The sequence below is a fragment of the Schistocerca americana genome, chromosome 7 (genome assembly GCF_021461395.2).
Source record: "Schistocerca americana isolate TAMUIC-IGC-003095 chromosome 7, iqSchAmer2.1, whole genome shotgun sequence".
Lineage (NCBI taxonomy): Eukaryota > Metazoa > Arthropoda > Insecta > Orthoptera > Acrididae > Schistocerca > Schistocerca americana.
This window is the reverse complement of record NC_060125.1, coordinates 129,546,228-129,566,190: the sequence shown is the minus strand read 5'-3', so window position 1 is coordinate 129,566,190 and position 19,963 is coordinate 129,546,228. Positions and strand designations below refer to the sequence as shown.

At 40.8% G+C, this 19,963-nt stretch overlaps 1 protein-coding gene across 1 annotated transcript in view; it reads right to left on the bottom strand.

The window, feature by feature from the left end:
• The window catches only part of LOC124621903 (N(4)-(Beta-N-acetylglucosaminyl)-L-asparaginase-like), a 144,478-nt gene that overhangs the window by 67,936 nt on the left and 56,579 nt on the right, over positions 1-19,963 (bottom strand). Inside the window, exon 2 of the mRNA XM_047147397.1 lies at positions 15,475-15,631. Within this exon, the coding sequence (XP_047003353.1) occupies positions 15,475-15,631 (157 nt within the window). The remainder of the gene's footprint in view (positions 1-15,474; positions 15,632-19,963) is intronic.

Below are 19,963 nucleotides of genomic sequence, written 5' to 3'. Positions count from 1 at the left end.
GTGTACCAGGTACAAGAGTCTGATGAGAAATGGAATGAATTCTAGTCAACCCTACTGCATCATTATGAATATAGTTGTCCAGTCAGAGAAATCCAGAAGGTAGTTAAACACTGTCAAAATGGAAGTAATCCTAGACTAAAACTCTCAACAAATCTGATTAGGCTCAGGCAGCAAGTACATGATCTAAACCAGCTTTATAAAGCTACTACTATGCAGGTTTTCAAGGAAAAATACAATAGGGCCAAGCAAACTTTTAAAACTGAAATTGTTAACCTAAGGAAGCAGATTAACAGCAAAACAATAGAACAGTCTGACAACATAAGCAAAGCATCTTGGAAGCTGATTGACGAATACCAAAAAGGTCCCAACAAGATGAACATGGAACCACTCATCACAAGACATGATGGTAATATTATTAAAAAAACAGATATTATATGTAATATTTTTAATAACTACTACATTTCTGGTGAACAATCAACCCATATTATAGATTCACACATAGAGACCCAATACCATCTCACCCAGTGTACCAAATTTGAATTTGTGGAAGTGAATGAGATAAATCTCTAAACCTCTTACTCACCTGATTAACTGCAGCATTAGGGAAAACATGTATCCAACGGTTCTAAAAATGAGTGTAGTGAAACCAGTGTGTAAAAAGCAAAGTACGGAAGATCTCTCCAACTATAGACCAATATCATTAATTCCCACTTTTAGTAAGATATTTGAAAGCATTATCCTTTCTCAGCTAAGTGCCTTTTTCGCAAAACATAAACTGCTTGTAGATTCACAGCATGGCTTCAGAAAAGAGCTAAGTACGACCACAGCAGTTACACAGTTCAGCCACAAAGTTTACTGTCTGTTGGACCAGAAGGTGCAGACTGCAGGTACATTTTTGGACCCGACAAGAACATTTGATACGGTAAACCACAGGGTACTTCTTAAAAAGCTAAAATCTTATAGTAACCACATACCAGCTGAATCGTAAGCAAAACACTAAATTGTCATACAAACTAGATCATAAGATCATGAACTCCCAGTCCACCAGTGAACCTGTATTACAAGGTGTACCACAGGGCTCAATCCTTGGACCCTTTCTATTCCTTAATTTATATTAACGACATTGCACAACCCATTAACTCTCATACTGTAAGCTATGCAGATGACACGTCACTCTTATTCTATGGGAGTGAATCTAATGAGCTAGAATCTCTTGCTACTAGTGGTGCAATAGAAGTAACAAAATACTTCTATGATCAGGGACTCACTCAAGGTGAATGTCACCAAACCTCAACTACTGATATTTAAAACGCAATTCTCACCACAACAGTATGAATAGTGTGTGTAATATCTCTGCAACAGAAAATGGTAACTGTAAATTACTGGGTGTGTATGTTAAGGAAAATTTGCAGTGTACATACCACATCAATTTCGTATGTGGAAAAGTCAGTAGTGCCATATATCTCCTCAGCCAGCTCACAAAGATAGTTCCTAGCCAAGCACTGAAATTAGTATCTTATGGAACACTTTACCCCTTTTTCAATTACAGAATTTAACTATGGGGCTGTGCAGCTGATGTACATTTAAAAAGAATACTACTACTACTACTACTACTACTACTACTACTACAAAAAAGAGCAATTAGACATATACATGGAATGGGACATAGAGATTCATGTCGTGAAGTGTTTGTGCAGCACAAATATCTGACAATATATTCTCTGTACATGTTCAAGTTGTATTTTTTATACGTCAACCAACAGAACTTATCAAGGGCAGTGATGTATATGATCACAACACTAGAACAAAGTGCAACTATTTCCTTAACAGAACAATGTTAAAAATGACAGATAGAAGTCCATATATCAGTGGTTTGATTTGGTATAACAAGCTACCAAACACTAAGAATGTACTCGGGAAATGTATTTAAAACTAAATTAAAATCTTTTCTAATAGAAAAAGTTTATATTCTTTCAACAAATTTTAAGATAGTGATTGTAACATGAGGCATTAGCATATCAGTTGTAATGTGATAAATGTAAAAAATAGACATAAGAAGCAACAGCTACAGAATATAGTGTATTTTATAAGTGTAAATATAACCACAATATTAAGTCTGATGTTTGCAAAAGCCATCATTACGATGGCTCCACGCAAAGAAAATTTAAATAAATAGACTATTTCGAGGCTACCGATTACATGAGACTATCTAGCTGGCTGATTTAAGCCTTAGTAATTATCAGTTTATAGATTTTTGTTTCATGTTGCAGTGAAATCATGCACATGTAATAAATAACTGTTGCCACCAAAAAAAAGAGTCATAAAAAATATCCATATTCTGTGAACCAATGGGAAGTGCAAGGCAGAGAGTACTTTGCAATGTACTAGTTATTAGAGCTTCTTCCCCTTCCATTCATGTATGGGGTACAGGAAGAACTATAGCTTAAATTCCTCTGTGTGTACTGTAGCTGGTCTAATCTTGTCCTCATGATACTACTGGAACAGTATATTGCAGATTGCAGCATATTCCTAAATTCATCACTTAAAGCTGGTTCTTAAAACTTTGTATGCAGGCTTTCTTGGGACAGTTTTCATCTATCTTCAAGTGTCTGCCAGTTCAGTTTATTCAGCTTCTCCAAGACACTAGTACAGGTACATGGTGAAAGACATAATCAGGCACAACAACAACAACAACATAGTTATGTAAACCAGTCAGTGAAATGTGATCTAAACACACAGCAAGGATGGTACACACTACACCAAGGTTACATACCCAGAGGTAAAGAGTATGGTAGAGAAAAAACAAACGAATTAAAAGAAATTTTCAAATCAACAAGAGTAATTTCAATGCACGAGTGAATTACAGTCCAGCATTACAAGGCCATATGCCAAACATAAACAGAAACAGTCACCCGCAGCAGTGGCCGACATGGTAACGCTGTACCGCAACCAATCTTTGGGCAGCAAAATAATGGCACAGCAGCTTTTACTAATAACAACATGAGCACTCACAAAGGAATGTCGCGAGCAGCCAATGACACAAATTGGCGAAATACCCACACCATGCAACTAACTGAAATTACTCCAAGTAATGAATTAAGTCACACTACGCCGTCGGAAAACCCCAAACGGTCGTAGTTAAGCCCCAGGCTATTGACCTCTCTGGGAGTGGGGGAAAAGCAAAACTACAAACATGTTTCATAAAATCTGACAAGCAAGGTGACCTCAAGGATGATCTGTATTAGCACAAGTTACATACAATGAATAATATCCAGGAAGAACAAGTACAAGCAATCTTTAAGGTGAAAATATTTAACACTAACACACAGTAAATTTTAGATACAGGTTCAACTACCAGCCTAATGTCAAATGCAAATTGGTGAAGTGGGGCAAATTTCTAACATTCTCTATCCTAAATTGCAAAGTGTAAACTGCTACAGGCAGTAAGACTAAATTCGTAAAACATCAGGCACCTATTCCATTAAAAATTGAACATTTTATGGGGAAGTGCAATTTTCTTATAATTGACAAACTTATAGTTAGTTGTCTTATTGGCATGGACACATTTAGAACATACAAAACACAGATTGAGGAAACACTGATGTTAGTTATGAAATTGCAGAGCAGAAATTAAGTGAATCACAGATACTAATTGATACGCAATGACAAGAACTTTCTGACTTGTTATTTAAGTTTGCAAATGTTTTCAGTAAAGAGCCAGGAGTAATCAATGACTATGAATATAAATTTGAAGTTTATCCACATAAAACATTTTGTGTAATGTCATATCCTATTCCATGGGCAAAACAAGAAGTAGTAAGCGAATAGATCAATCGTATGATTTAACGGGGAATTATACAACCTTCATTTTCATCCTACTGTAGTCCTATGTTACCAGTAAGTAAACCAGACAGATCTGTAAGATTAGTTCTTGATGCTAGAAGTATCAATAGGATTTTCGTACCAGTACGCACAAGACCAGACAACTCGGACGAACAGCTTTTAAAGTTTCACAATACCAAATGCTTCAGTATACTTGACCTTAATAGGTCCTACTGGCAATTAAAGCTCCACGATGAAACTCAAAAATGTACAGCATTTGTTTGTGGTGGCAGAAGTTACGAATTCCGTATTCTACCTTTTGGACTGAACATTAGCGCAGGCGTGCTTATACCTGCACTGGACAATGTCTTAGGACCAGAATTACTTAGCAAAGTCACTGTTTATGTAGATGACATGTTAATAGCCATATCCACTTGGTTAGAACATATCAGGCTGATTGAATAAGCACTTCAATGATTTTCAGAATATGGAGTAACAGCAAATTTAAAAAAGTATAGTTTTGGTAAGGGACAAGTCAAACTTTTAGGACATGGGTCAGAACAAGGTGTATTACCTGATCTGAAAAAAAACTTGATGCCATATGCAATTGTCCAGCTGCAAGGAATAAAAAACAACTAAAAGCTTATTTAGGACTAGCATCCTTTTTTCGTAAATTCATACCACAGCAATTGATGAAGAGTGTTGCATTACTGAACTTGCTATAGGCCTTTGTTATGGGATGATAAGTGTCAGGAGGACTTTAATAACGTTAAGCAGACATTACTCAATGAAAACATTCTTATCCAACTGGACATGTCCAAGGATTTTTGTCTATGCACAGATGCCTCATCTCAGGGGCTAGGGACATGCTTGTTCCAGATGCGAGAAGAAGAAGGTAAAGAAGTACCCAAGGTCATCAGTTTTGTTAGTCGAACATTATCAGAATCAGAAAGATCTTACTTTGTGTCAGATTTGGAAAGTTTAGCTGTAATATGGGCATTTAAAAAGATTGGATTTTTTCGTGGTGTAAGGATACCAAAGTTTACTGTGACCATCAGTCCCTATCATTTCTTTTAATGTGTAAGCTATTGCACCATAGATTAGCTAGGTGGTGTCTAAATTTACAAGAATTCAGTTTTGAGATCATTTATATTAAAGAAAGTCAAAATGTTACTGCAGGTGCTTTGTTTAGGTTACCACAAGGTTTAGATGTATTTAGTAAATTAACAGCGCAAGATGCAGAAATTAAATCATTATTAATGCAAGGTACAACACAACAGTCAGATTACCATGTTTTCTAAGCAAATGAAAATTATATAACAGCAAGATTGCAGATGAAGTAAAGCCATGCAAAACCTTCAGAAAGATGAAGATGCAAAGGTAAGTAAATGGTATCAGGAGTACAAGGGAGTTGCCCCCCCCCCCCCAAATAGGAAACACACACACACACACACACACACACACACACACACACACACACGAAGTATGGGGGCATTATGGAGTAGGCAAATGTACTGAAAAAATTGCATCACTTTGTTATTTGCCAAATTTGAGAAGGCGAGTCCTACTTGTATTAAGAAAATGTGCAATAAGTCAAAAATCAAAACAGTCCAATGTGTCAAAATATACTGAGCTACACCCAATACTCACAAAAAACCCTTTAGATGTAGTATCCCTGCCGGCCGAAGTGGCCGTGCGGTTAAAGGCGCTGCAGTCTGGAACCACAAGACCGCTACGGTCGCAGGTTCAAATCCTGCCTCGGGCATGGATGTTTGTGATGTCCTTAGGTTCGTTAGGTTTAACTAGTTCTAAGTTCTAGGGGACTAATGACCTCAGCAGTTGAGTCCCATAGTGCTCAGAGCCATTTGAACCATTTGTAGTATCCCTGGAGACAGCTGGTCCATATCCAAGAAGTAAAGGAGGTGTAAGATACGTAGTGGCACTATACAATATTTTCTCTAAACATATCAAAATGTATGCCATTAAAAATGCAACAGCCAAAAATATCAGAAAAAGAATTGAGGAAGACTATTTGAGAAGAATTGGTACTACTAACTGATAATGCTTCATATTTCGTTGGGCACAAGTGGAAACAATTAATGACCTCACAGGGCATAAAACATGTATTAGTAAGCTTTTTTCACTTGGAAGTAAGCCCAGTAGAATGAGTCTTCAAAGAATTTAACCAGCCTATTAGGACACACACCCCTCACAAACACACCAGATGGGTAGAATACGTAACTCCTTTCATGTAAGTTGTCAATAACCTTCCACATTTTTCAACAGGTTTCACACCTAACAAACTGATGTTCCGGACAAAACAAACAAATGAGTGGGAGTCACCCATACCAAAGGTACCCACAACAGAAATGACTCTATGAGACAAAATCAAACAAGCTATGATTACACTCGAAAACAGGGCCAAGTATAGAAAGAAAATTTATAAGAAACTGAAATGTGTTACACAATTTTTTGAGTCCTCTTATGGACGCAACCTAACTCGAGAAAAATTGGTAAACTTAATAACAAGTGGCAATTACTCTATTCAGGACCACATATAGTTTCTAAAATACATTACCCTGGAATGTACAGATCTGTCTATGAGAAAACAGGGAGAGACAAGGGTCTCCACCTTCACAAAGATATAAAAGCTTTTATAGAATGATGAAGCAAGGTAGCATTTTCCTTTCTATCACAAGATAATTGTACATAATGTACATAACGCCAAGTGTAATTTTTTTTCCTGGAGTGTATTTTAGGATAAAGTAATGCATTTAAGTATAAGTAATTTTTTTGATTTGTACACATAAGCGTAAAATCAACAGGAATGAGAAGTAACACACCACTTCACACAAAGTGAAGTATAAGCAGAATTAGCTTATGGCTACACTGTGCGTGCTCAACAATACATGCTGACATCAGTAGTAGGAGAGGAGGCACTGATCTGCGTGTATGCATGACAGACTGGCAGAAAACGCAACCCAACAGGAATGTGATATGTACAAGTACCTAACTACAAACACACACACACACACAAAAGCCCGAGGGAAGACGCGAACCTCCGAAGGGAGGAGCCACACGGACCATGACAAGTCGCCTCAGACCGCGCGGCTACCCCTCGCAGCTACTAAGCTATATAAAACATATTTACAAGTAACAGGAAGCAAAATGAATAAATATGCGAGACATGTAAGCTAAGAAGAAACGATAAAATACTGTAGGAAATGTCAAATATTTTTCTTCGCAGGGTAAATGATCATAAAGGGTAACAGAATAAACAAATGTCTATGAATTTAAACAAAGTACAGGAATATCTGCAGATGAATGTAATGACCAAATGTATCAGTGACAACTAAGCTACATGATGCAATTGTTTTTAAGTTAGTTTTAAGTTTTTTTATTTCAGCAATCAGTGCATCATCACGGCACAGAAGAAAAGAATTACGTCAAGAGTAGCAGATACTAGATGAAGAAATGGGCTGTGCCGCGAGTAAACAATTTAGTTGTAAGGATATTTATACAAAGGTCATAAGGCAAATGAAAAATGAAAATTTGTCATAGTATAGCTCCATAACATTTACCAGTACCTATTCGCTGTTAAGTACACATAAACATTTAAGCATGTGATTTTACAAAAACCAATCAATTTTTATCATGTCACATGAAAGCATAAATAATGACATTTCCATGTATTCAAGAAAGATAAGTCTACAATGGTTGAAACTCCTTCATAATTAACACTAAGCTACACATGAATTGAAAAACAGCATTAGCGCATGAAGAAACATGACACTACATGAATGATTAGTCAGCACACATCATTTCCATGAAATAAGGGGTCCTTGGCAACTAGTCCACGATTGTATGAGTAGCATTTCCTCATAAAACCTTGAACCAGTAGATGAGTATTTCCTTTCTTCCCTACCAAACAAAGGAGGCTGTGCCAAGCATAGTTAGGCCATCAATGCATAACGTTTTAGTCCTATTTTGAGTGTTTTTCTCCTTCTTCTACCACAGAAGTAATGAGCTCCCATAAGTGATAAAAGCATATCTATAAAATTAAGTATAAATGTATCATATGCAAGTATTGTACCATAATAATGTGTTATGTAATTAATTTGTGTGTGTGTTGTGAATCAAGATAAGTTAAAACTAACAAACAAACTGTAGTAACAGAAACCAGTTAATGAAAAATTTATGATACTATCAAAAATAAGAAATTTATGTTTGTAGTATAAGTGATGGATGGAATGTCAGCCAGAGGCATAAGCTATCATGTTATATATTGTTATAACTCAATACTTGGATGAATTTTCATTGAAAACCAAACTCTGTGTAAACGAGTGAACTTTAAAGGCAAGCAATTTATACAATGTTTTGGAGGTAGGTAGGTAGGAGATGGTGGTAAGGGTGCCTGACAGCAAGGTCTTTAGTGCCCGTGGAAAAACAGATTGAGACAAGTGTCAAGTCACTCTGCAACACACTAAAACCTCCAGTCTAAAAGTTTAGGCTAGAGACCAGACACATCACAAAACTTTAAAACCCTAATTACACTCGTCTCATCATCAGTTAAAATAGAGGGCAGATCCCCACCATGTTTTGCTGCTGCCATTGCATTACAGTATAAAATGTACTCTGTTAAAATGTGGCTAATAGATATGTGCACACCACAAGCGTCATAAAAGAGGGGATCCTCCAGCCGTTATAGAAAGCTATGTGTGAGAGGACAGTGCCCAAGTCTAAGACAAGTGAGCGTGACTTCATCTCGCCTGAGCAACAAGCAAGAGGAACGCCATGGCTGGATTGTTGACTTCACCAACTGCAGCTTATTGGCCGTGACTGCCAGCCATTCCTCCTCCCACAACTGCATGCACTTCCTGCGTAGGATAGAAATGACAAACTGCAAGGGAATACGACACTGTGCCATGCCCTGTCCTATGCACGCCTCCTTGGCAGCCCGATCGGCTTGTTCATTGCTCCATATCCCTACATGACTGGACACCCAGCAGAATGACACCTGCTTGCCCTGCAGGTGGAGCAACTACAGTTGGTCAAATATGAGCCTGACCAGCTCCTCAGCTGAGTACAGCTACTGCAGTGATTGTAAGGCACTAAGGGAATTGGAGCAGATGAGAAAACATTTGCCCAGAAGATGACACATCTGCTCCAGTGACTTCAGGATTGCGTGGAGCTCCACTGCAATAACTATATACTAGGCAGGAAGGCAAATCCTGGTGTGACAGTCTGGGAACACCACAGAGCAGCTAAGGGAATTCCCTTGTTTGGAGCCATCAGTGTAAACAACAGTGAAACTGTGATTCATATCTAAAACGTTAAAAAACCGAGATTGGTATGTAAAATCTAGTGTACTATCCTTCTTAAAATTAGTCAACTCTAAAATAATTCTGGGTCTCTGGAGGAGCCAGGGTGAAAATCTGCTCCAACCTCGACGTAAAACATAAAGACCGGCCATGTCCATCTCTAAAAGGCAATCCTGTGCATGAATCCCATAGGGCCTCACTGCATTTGCCAGGTATGAAAAAGCCGTGCCAGTGGAAACCGAGCAACGGTGTGGTATGCAGGTGTGTGTTATGTGGACAGTGTTTTATATATCTGGTGCACCGTAAGAAGCCGTTGCCTGATGTGAAGTGGCAGTTCACCAGCCTCTGCACAGAGGCTTGGTATGGGGCTTGTTCTGAATGTCCCAATGGCCAATCAAATGCCTTCATGATACACCGTGTCCAACATTTCCAAATAAGATCATCTCACAGATCCATACACCGTGCACCCATAATCGAGCAGAGATCACACAAATGTGCTATACAACTGGAGCAGACAAGTCCTGTCTGCTCCCCATGTAGTGTGACTAAGATTATTTTAAAATACTTTCAACCTTAGACCATTTCTTCAGGTCCTTAAGATGCGGCAACCATGTAAGTTTGCTGTCAAATATAAGGCCCAGAAACCCTACTATGTCTGTAAAATTAAGAACAGCATCCCTCATCCTCAACTTGCGAAAGTTTAAAATGGAATGAGAACAGTTAAAAAGAATACACACAGACGTCTCAGTTGGAAACTAAAAACCATCCTTCTGCGCCCATTCATCCAAATGTCAGAGTGTGAGCTGCAACTGACATGTTGTCATGGCAAGGCTGGAAGAGGAGAAAAACACACAGAAGTCATCCACAAACAAAGAACACTGGACAGGACTTTGCACTGCTGATGTAATACCATTAACAGCTATAGCAAAGACAGCCACACTTAAAACACTGCCTTGAAGGGCACTGTTCTCTTGCTCAAAGGAATCAGACAGGACATCACTGACTCGGTATCAAAAATGCTGTGGCAAGAGAAAGGACGGAATAAAAATGGGAAGACAACCATGAAAACCCCAGTCATGAAGCTGCTCGAGGATAAGATGCCTTCAAGTAGTATTGTAGGCCTTCTCAATGTCAAAAAATATACTTGAAAGGTGATGCTGGTGCAGGAAAGGCTGTTTTATAGCCACCTCCAGGAGGGCCAGGTTATCAAAGGTGGAGCGATACCTCCTGAACCCACACTGAAAGTGACTAAGGAGTTGCCTGGATTCTGACATCCACACCAGGTAGTGGTTGACCATCTGCTCCAAGGACTTTCCCAGGCAGCTAATGAGGGGAACACTGCGATAACTACTCAGGCGCATATGGTCCTTCCCAGGTTTTAAAAGAGGAATCAAAATGGCCTCATGCCATGAGTCGGGATAGTGACCTGATGCCCAAACAGCATTCAAACGTGCAAGGAGTGTACCTTTGTTTCGGTTGGTGACGTGCCGCAGCATACTATAATGGATTCCATCGTGACCATGGGATGTGTCACGAGCCGCAGACAATGCAGAATCCAGCTCCCACATGGAGAATGGGCAGTTGTAATCTTCATCAGAGGCAAACTGGAAATCCAAACTGCCCCCTCCCATCAACTGTCATATGGTGCTGGAAAGCTGGATCCTGACTGGGGGTTGCAATAACTGTGGAAAAATAGGCTGCCATCGTCTGGGCAATGTCTCGCGGATTCGTTTGGAGAGTTCCACTCCCCATTACAGCAGCCATGGGGCACCTCGCACCTCTCCCAGAAATTTGCCTGATGGTCTCCCATACAACAAAACTCTTTGTGGAATGAGTAGTGGTGTTCAAGAACTGTTGTCACAACCTCTTCTTGCTCTCTTGAATAATCCGGCAACACTTTGCCCTCACCACCGAAAAGCCTGCAAGATTTTCCGCAGTTGGCAGACACTTGAAACTATGCAGAGCCGCATGCCTAGTCCTGATTGCAGAGTGGCATTTGTCACACCACCAAGGAACAAGGTGCCTATTCTGTTGTCCCATGGACTGTGGAAAGGGTGCTGCAGCAGCATGGTGGATCATTTTGGTAATATGATCCACCCATTCCTCAACATCGGCACAATCTTAAAACTGGGCTACCTTCCCATAAAGTATCCAATCTGCACTATGGAGCACCCATCGCGGCGGCTTCCTGTCAGGTTCAACCCATCTGGCAAGTGGATCCAGATGGGGAAGTGATCACTGCCATGCAAATCAGCGACCACTTCCCATTGGGCCATGCGAGCAAGGGCTGGAGAGCAAAGCGAGAGACTGATGGCAGAGAATGACCCAGTTGCAATGCAAAAGTGAGTGCTCTGTCCCATATTTAGCAGATATGCAGACAATGACATGAGAAGCCTCTCAACTGTTCTCCCCCAGGGCAGGTAGTTCCAGAGCCCCAGAGTACATTGTGTGCATTAAAATCACCACAGAGGATGAAAGGGTGGGACAGCTGTGTAAGTAGGTCATTGAGAGCCTCCACATCGAGCGTATCATGTGGTGGCAAGTAAAGGCAACATATTGTCAATGGAAGATCCAAGTGCAATGATATGGCAACTGCTAGTAAATTCGTTGTAAAGGGGAGAGGGAGGAGTAGTAGTCTGTGTTGATGAAAATACCGACTCCTCCTCTAGCTCTCTCTCCACTCTGCCGTCTTCCTTGTGGTGGACATAGCTCCAAAGCTCAGAGGTATGTGATTGATGGAAAAAGAGTCTCCTGGAGACACAGCCACAGACACAGTGGTCTACCCTGAGATAGTAGACGAAGTTGCTCCACATGTGCCCTGAAGCCCTGCAAATTCCATTGAAGCATGGGAACCATCTATCGCGGGCGTAGCACCTTCGTCCTGTCTCTTCACCAGGGTGGGGAGATTGGAGCAGGTGGAGAAGCTGTCGTGGGTCGAGATGATTTCCCCACACATCCCTCATACTCCATCAGCTCTGAGGAAGAGTCAGTTGAAACATCATGTAGAATCAGATTGACATGGTTGGATGGTTTACCACTTGATTTTACCTGCTTTTGCTGCTTTACAGTAGCTTTTCACAGTTTTAGGGGCTTTGCTTGAGCCGGAAGAGGAGTGGTAATGGCCTTGCTGGGCTTCTAAACAGGCTCAGGTGATGCCTGGGGCTCGCTCAAGTTGGCCACTGTATCTTTGTCTGCTGTTGTAATGGGTGGTGGGGAGGGGGGCTACAGGTTACAGGCATTGGAACACTTGCTGCCTTGCGGATGCACTGACATGTGCAGGTGTTTGTGCCAACACTCGCCACCCCCACTTGCGTAGAGGCATCAGATTTCAGAGTAGGATTCTGAAGAATGGATGCAAAAGATGTAGCAAACGTGGGAGGCTGCATGGACTTGCAAATATTTTTGGCCTCACCAAACAACACTTAGTTGTTTTTATTTCCTGTACTTTGCTTTCCTCTAGAAAGATTCTGCAGGCCCTACTCCAAACTGAGAGTTTTCCAGAGCAATTGATACATTTAGCTGGAGACGAGCAACCAACTCCTTCACGAGCGGCCTTACCACAGTTTCCACATGTTGCTTCTCCTTCACACCCCGAGGGTTGTATGCCCAAAACGCTAGCATTTGAAACAGCGCATTGGGTTTGGGACATACGGCCATACATTTAGGCGAAGAATGCCTGCCTTGAGATCCTCTGTGAGTTTGGGGATGTTGAAGGTAAGAATGAAGGAGTCAGATTTCACCAGATTTCCATCTACCCTTTTCATAACATCCTGAACATCCACAATTCCTCCAGAGCCCATTCACTCTTCAGTACTTCAAGTGATAGATCGATGAGGTCCCTACATGATACAACACCTTTGCTGAAGTTCAAAGTGCTGTGGAGCTCTGTATCAATGGCATATTCACCCAGGCACTTGGCACTCTGTAGGTTAACAGCTTGTTGGGAACTGGATATTTCAACCAACATCATCCCATTTCGCAACCGGTTTAGAGAATTTAAAGTCCCAGAAATTCCTTCTAAGCCCTTCTGGATATAAAAAGGCGAGGCCCTCTCGAAACTACCTTCTTTCCTTTTTAGTAACAAAAACACATTCTGATTACTTTCCTGTGCTCTGTTACTCTTTACTGCTGTGTGCTGCCTTACTCTCGCGTATGGAGGGCTGGCTACCCAAGCCCTCTTATTATTTGAGGTGTTAGTACCTTCCAGTGGCCCACCCATTCCACAGGGAAGAGGAAAGGAGGGTTTCGAAGGATCCATTTCAGTCTCACGAGCAGCTAGGGAAATAAGGGTCCACTTAGACAGAGCCCCGAGTGCCTGAGCAAGCCTTATACAACTGAGGTATGACAGGTTCCCCAGAGGTCACCTGCTAATGACTGTTCCACCTCAACAGCTATGCATCTCATCAGCGTGCAGCACACCTTGAGATTGAGGGATTTTTTTATAGAGGTTTATTCCATCCTTGCAATCCAGGTGGTCAAACCAAGATCCCTGTTCCCTGAGACACACAACGTTCCACCACCGCACCGCACAGTGGTTGCTGAAGCATGCTCAGAGCTTACGGTGAAGGGGGACTGGAAGCACTAACCAGTCCCCACGAACCCAGGGTCGCCAAGCCCATACCCAGAAAATGAATGCGAGATGCTTATGATAGTTTCTACAATCAAACTTTGTCTCGAAACCTGGCAGAAAATCCAAAGAGATTTTGGCCATATATGAAGTTCACCAGCAGCAAGACAGTGGCTAGACACAATCAATGCCTTCTCTGCATGATAGCAATGGAGATACTATCAAAGATAGTGCTCCAAAGCAGAGTTACCAAATATAGACTTCCAAGATTCCTTCACCAAAGGCAATGACATAAATGTTACAGAATTAAAATCAAGAACAGCTACCAATATGATTAATGTAGAAGCAGATATCCTTGGAGCAGTGAAGCAACTTAAATCACTTTAAAAAAGCAAGTCTTCTGGTCCAGATTGTATACAAGTTAGATTACTTTCACAGTGTGCTCATACAATAGCTCTGTACTTAACAATCATGTACAACTGTTCACTCAATGAAAGATCCTTACCCAAAGACTGGAAAGTTGCACAGGTCGCACAAATATTCAAGAAACGTAGTAGGAATAATCCACTAAATTACAGGCCCATATCATTAATGTTGATATGCAGCAGAATTTTGGAACATATATTGTGTTCAGACATTATGAATTACCTTGAAGAAAACGGTCTATTGACACACAGTCAATATGGAATTAGAAAACATCGTTCTTGTGAAACACAATCTATTGACACACAGACAACATGGAATTAGAAAACATTGTTCTTGTGAAATACAACTAGCTCTTTACTCGGACAAAGTGTTGAGTGCTATTGACACGGGATTTCAAATTGATCCTGTATTTCTGGATTTCCGAAGGTTTTTGACACTGTAGCACACAAGAGGCTTGTAGTGAAATTGTGTGCTTATGGAATATCATCAGTTATGTGAGAGGTCACAGTTTGTAGTAACTGACAGAAAGTCATCGAATAAAACAGAAGTGATTTCTGGTATTCCCCAAGGTAGTATTATAGGCACTTTGCTGTTCCTTATTTCTATAAACTATTTTGGAGACAACCTGAGCAGCTGCCTTAGGTTGTTTGCAGATGATGCTGTTGTTTATCAACTAGTAAAGTCATTAGAAGATCAAAACAAATTGCAAAATGGTTTAGAAAAGGTATCTGTATGGTGTGAAAATTGGCAACTGACCCTAAATAGCAAAAAGTGTGAGGTCATCCACATGAGTGCTAAAAGGAATCAATTAAGCTTCAATTACAAAATAAATCAGTCAAATCTAAAAGCCATAAATTCAACCAAATACCTAGGAATTACAATTACGAACAACTTAAATTGGAAAGAACACACAGTATATGTTGTGGGGAAGGCTAACCAAAGACTGTGTTTTATTGGCAGGACACTTAGAAAGTGCAACAGACATCCTAAAAAGACTGCTTTCACTATATTTGTCCTGAAATGATACAGGATTTCGGGTGGACATCATTAAAACAAAAGCATTTTTCACTGCGGCAGAATCTTCTCATGAAATTGCAGTCACCAACTTTCTCCTCTGAACATGAAAATATTTTGTTGATGCCAACCTATATAGGGAGAAATGATCACCATAATAAAATAAGGGAAATCAGAGTTCACACAGAAAGAAATAGGTGTTCATTTTTTCCGCACGCTATACGAGATTGGAATAATAGAGAATTGCGGAGTATCCATACAGATGTAGATGATTCTTTTTTAAGAATAGATGAAACACTTGATACTCTATCAAATTCAACTTACCCATCCATTAACATGGCATCTAATGTGGTTTCCCCATTCTCATCTGGACTTCCACCAAAACCAACAGTTCCATCACACTGTTCTTCCTCACACACTGTGCAGCCCATTTCGACAGCATCCAGAGCAGACAATTTCTGTTGGTATATTGCTTCCCATGCTGAAAGAAAAAGAAGAACACCTAAGTAATTTGGAGAACAAGAATTACAACACCATCTCAAAACACTTCCACATAACACTCTCTGGAAGCTCTATGTAAGAAATTGCAACCTTATGCTCTAGATTTAAACACATGGTATTATGTCATAAGGTATTAGTATAAACACACAAATTTATTCAGTGTTGCAAATTTAATTTTTAGAGCAGCTGTTGATTACCTTTACATCATTCTCTATGAACCTAAAAGGAAAATAACAATAGTATGAAATGGAAAGTTGCTATTCATCATATAATGGAGCTGTTTAGTTGCAGAGAGGCACAACAAAAAAGACTGTCAAAAATAAAGCTTTCGGCCAGTAAGGTCTTCATCAAAAATAGACGACACACACACACACACACACACACACACACACACACACACACACACACGTAGTCTCCAACTGAAGCCACACTGCGGCAGCAGCACCACTGGATTATGGGAGTGGCGACTGGGTGGGGGTAAGGAGGAGGCTGGGGTGGGGAGGAGGAGGGATAGTAGGGTAGGGGATGGGGGCAGTGAAGTGTTGCTGGGGAGCATGCAGGGATGAGGCGGAGAGAGGATAGGACAGCTATGTGCAGTTGAAAGGTTAGACGAAGGGTGGGGGGGGAGAGGTGGGGATGGGTAGCGGAGGGGGGGGGGGGGGGGGGGACAGCAGAAAAGGACAGAAGTGAAAAGACTGGGTGCAATGGTGGAATGAGGGTGTTGTAGTGCTGGAATGGGAACAGGGAAGGGGCTGGATGGGTGACGACAATGACTAACGATGGTTGAGGCCAGGAGGGTTACGGGAACATAGGATATATTGCAGGGAAAGTTCCCACCTGCACAATTCAGAAAATCTGGTATTGGCAGGAAGGATCAATATGACACAAGCTGTGAAGCAGTCACTGAAATGAAGGATGTCATGTTTGGCAGCGTGCTCAGCAGCAGGGTGGTCCACTTGTTCCTTGGCCACAGTTTGTCGGTGGCCATTCATGCAGACAGACAGCTTTTTGGTTGTCTTGCCCACATAGAATGCAACACAGTGGTTGCAGATTAGCTTGTAGATCACGTGACTGGTTTCACAGGTAGCCCTGCCCTTGATGGGGTAGGTGATGTTTGTGACCAGACTGGAGTAGCTCATGGTTGGAGGATGTATGGCACAGGTCTTGCATCTAGGTCTATTACAGGGTATGAGTAATGAGGTAAGGGATTGGGAGCAGGGGTTGTGTAGGGATTGACGAGTACATTGTGTAGATTCGGTGGAATACCATGTGCGACGAGTGGGAAGGATAGTGGGCAGGACATTTCCCATTTCAGGGTATGTCGAGAGGTAGCCGAAACCCAGGCAGAGAATGTAATTCAGTTGCTCCAGTCCTGGGTGGTACTGAGTTATGAGGAGAATGTTCCTCTGTGACCAGACAGTGGGACTTTTGGAAGTGGTGGGAGACTGGAAAGATAGGGCACAGGAGATTTGTTTTTGTACAAGGTTGGATGGATAATTACGGTCTGTGGAAGTCTCAGTGAGACCCTTGGTATATTTCGAGAGAGACCGTTCATCACTGCAGATGTGACAACCACAAGTGGCCAGGCTGTATGGAAGGGACTTCTTGGTAGGGAACGGGTGGCAGCTGTCGAAGTGGAGGTAATGCTGGTGTTTAGTAGTCTGATATGGACAGATGTACTGATGTAGCCAACTTTGAGGTGGAGGTCAACATCTAGGAAGGTGGCTTGTTGGGTTGAGTAGGACCAGGTGAAAAAAATGGGGGAGAATCTGTTGAGGTTCCGAGGTATGTGAATAGGGTATCCTCACCCTCAATCCAGATCGCAAACATGTCATCAATGAATCTGAACCAGATGAGGGGTTTAAGATTCTGGAGGTTTAGGAAGAATTCCTCTAGATGGCCTGTGAATAGGTTGGCATAATTGATGCCATACAGGTGCCCATAGCAGTACCGCAGATTTGTTTGTAGGTAATGCCTTCAAAGGAGAAGTAATTGTGGGTGAGGATATAGTTGGACACGACGTCTAGGAAGGAGGTGGTTGGTTTGGAATCCATCAGGACTTGGGAAAGGTAGTATTCACTAGCAGTAAGGCCACCAACATTAGGGATGTTAGTGTAAAGGGAGGTGGCGTTAACAAATTGCACTATACAGCTGCTGCCTCAAAATTAAAAGCTATGGATTCCAATTACTATTTTCTGGACAAAGATGAAATTCCCTTAATAATTTTTGGAATGGATGCATATGTCCATATAGAAAAATTCTACAGTAAACTTCAGTGACTTAACATTGACACATGATTCTTGTCAGCACTTCTTGTTGTTTTATGATTTTTTATCTAAGTATGTTAGTTGTTAAGTAAGACAGTTTACAATTCAAAAGTAGGCCTAAATCTAACATTGCTTTACTAGACATAGTCCTACTTACAGTAGCAACCCTTGCCAATTTCTAATAACCTGGCTAGCTTAAGGGAGAGGGAGAAAGTGGTGGAGGCAGAGAGAGGGAAGAGAGGATTCTGTAGTTTGACATGGTAACTGAATAAAAAGTCTTCTCAGAAGAAATTAATTCCTAGTGAACTGAAAAATGCACATTTTTTTGAACTACTCTATAATTAAATTCACAATTTCCAAATGATAGAGTATGCATGCACTTCTAATATTAGGTTGTCCCTCTAATTATAATCATACATTTTTTCTATGTATTTTGGGATAATTTTGGTGACTACTGCAGTATCGACAGCATCTTCATCAACTACCATACCAGTGTGCCATGCACCACTCTCAGCTACGCAAGATATGGCACTTTTAAATTGCCGCTGGGTAAAGCCATCCTTCGATCATTTGGTGTCTCCAATGAGGGGCACCATGCATACACACCACCAGATAGTCGAATCGCATGACATCACTGTTCCAGACACTGATTGGCTGGCACACCCTCTTAAGGCCGGTATTACACTATCAAATTTCTTTGGCAAAGACATTTGACAAAGATATTGGACAAAGAAATTTGATGGTGTAACAGGGAACTTTGTCAAATGTCATCAAATATTTGATCAAATCTAGGGCCTGGCTGTATATTTGATCAAAGAAGTCACTTGTCTTCTGTTCACTGCAATGTGACATGTTAGCACGTGGAGCACTAGCATTGCTGCAGCGTCTGTCATCTGTAGTGTTTTTATAAACAGTGCTGGTAAATACAATTGGTGTGTACCGACAACTACAAAATTAATAGAGACGTACAAAGCTGGTTAGGAGCTTTACAACATGAGGCACCCCGAATACAAAAATAGGTTAAGAAGATTGAAGACCTGACCCAACCCAACCCAACCCAACCCAGCCCAACCCAACCCAACCCAACCCTCTCCTGTAGCAAGGAATCAGAGTGTTACACTGAGCCTGTCTTCTGCAGATATAGCAGTTCTTAAGTGAATACTGTGCTTTGTGATATGACAATACACTTCACTGAGCACATACAGAAATGTATGCTCATCCAGTCTTAAGTAATTGATGTACGACTGGACATCCTCCACTATAAGCTCACGTAACAAGTTTTGTTCAATGCTTTTATTGTGTTGTCATAAAACCCATGGCTTCACCAAGGTACGTTTCCTTTTCTTCCCCTGCTTCTCTTATGCAGGTGCACACAGTGCAATTGTGGTACATGCAACTGCTGCGGTTAATAACAAGTTGTTGTCAGCCATCTTGAACTTTGACAAAAAATATGACAGTGTAATACCCCTTTTTAGTGCCACGTTAAAGATCTTTGTCAAATATATTTTACTAATATTTGATCACATCTTTGATCAAATCTTTGACAAAGTAATTTGATAGTGTAATACTGGCCTAACCAACTGTAGTTCACAGTCACCCCCATACTGTGCATCAAAAGACTTATCAGTTTTAGTGTGGAAGACTGCAGTAAGCACAATACAGCCCATGTAGCACAACATTACTAAACATCACTAATATTCAGAGATTAATACATGTGTACCAGCATTCAAGACTATTTAGTTCTATCTAAATCATTACTATCATTGTACATAATTCATCAGCATAGAAGAACCTACAGCATTCACAATTAGTATAACTCAATTATTAATTGTACATAGTGTAAATAAACTTATTAATGTGTTACCTTTTCTGTACATGTCAGATCATATTTATTGGCCTCATGAATTACCAGTACAATGGACATCAGCTGTTGATGGCAGTGCTCAATGACTTATTAGTAATATTTTCATAGTATTTGTGTGTGTAGAACTTATCTGTATTTCAATATTGTGAAAAGGAAAGTTGCTACTCACCATACAGCAGAG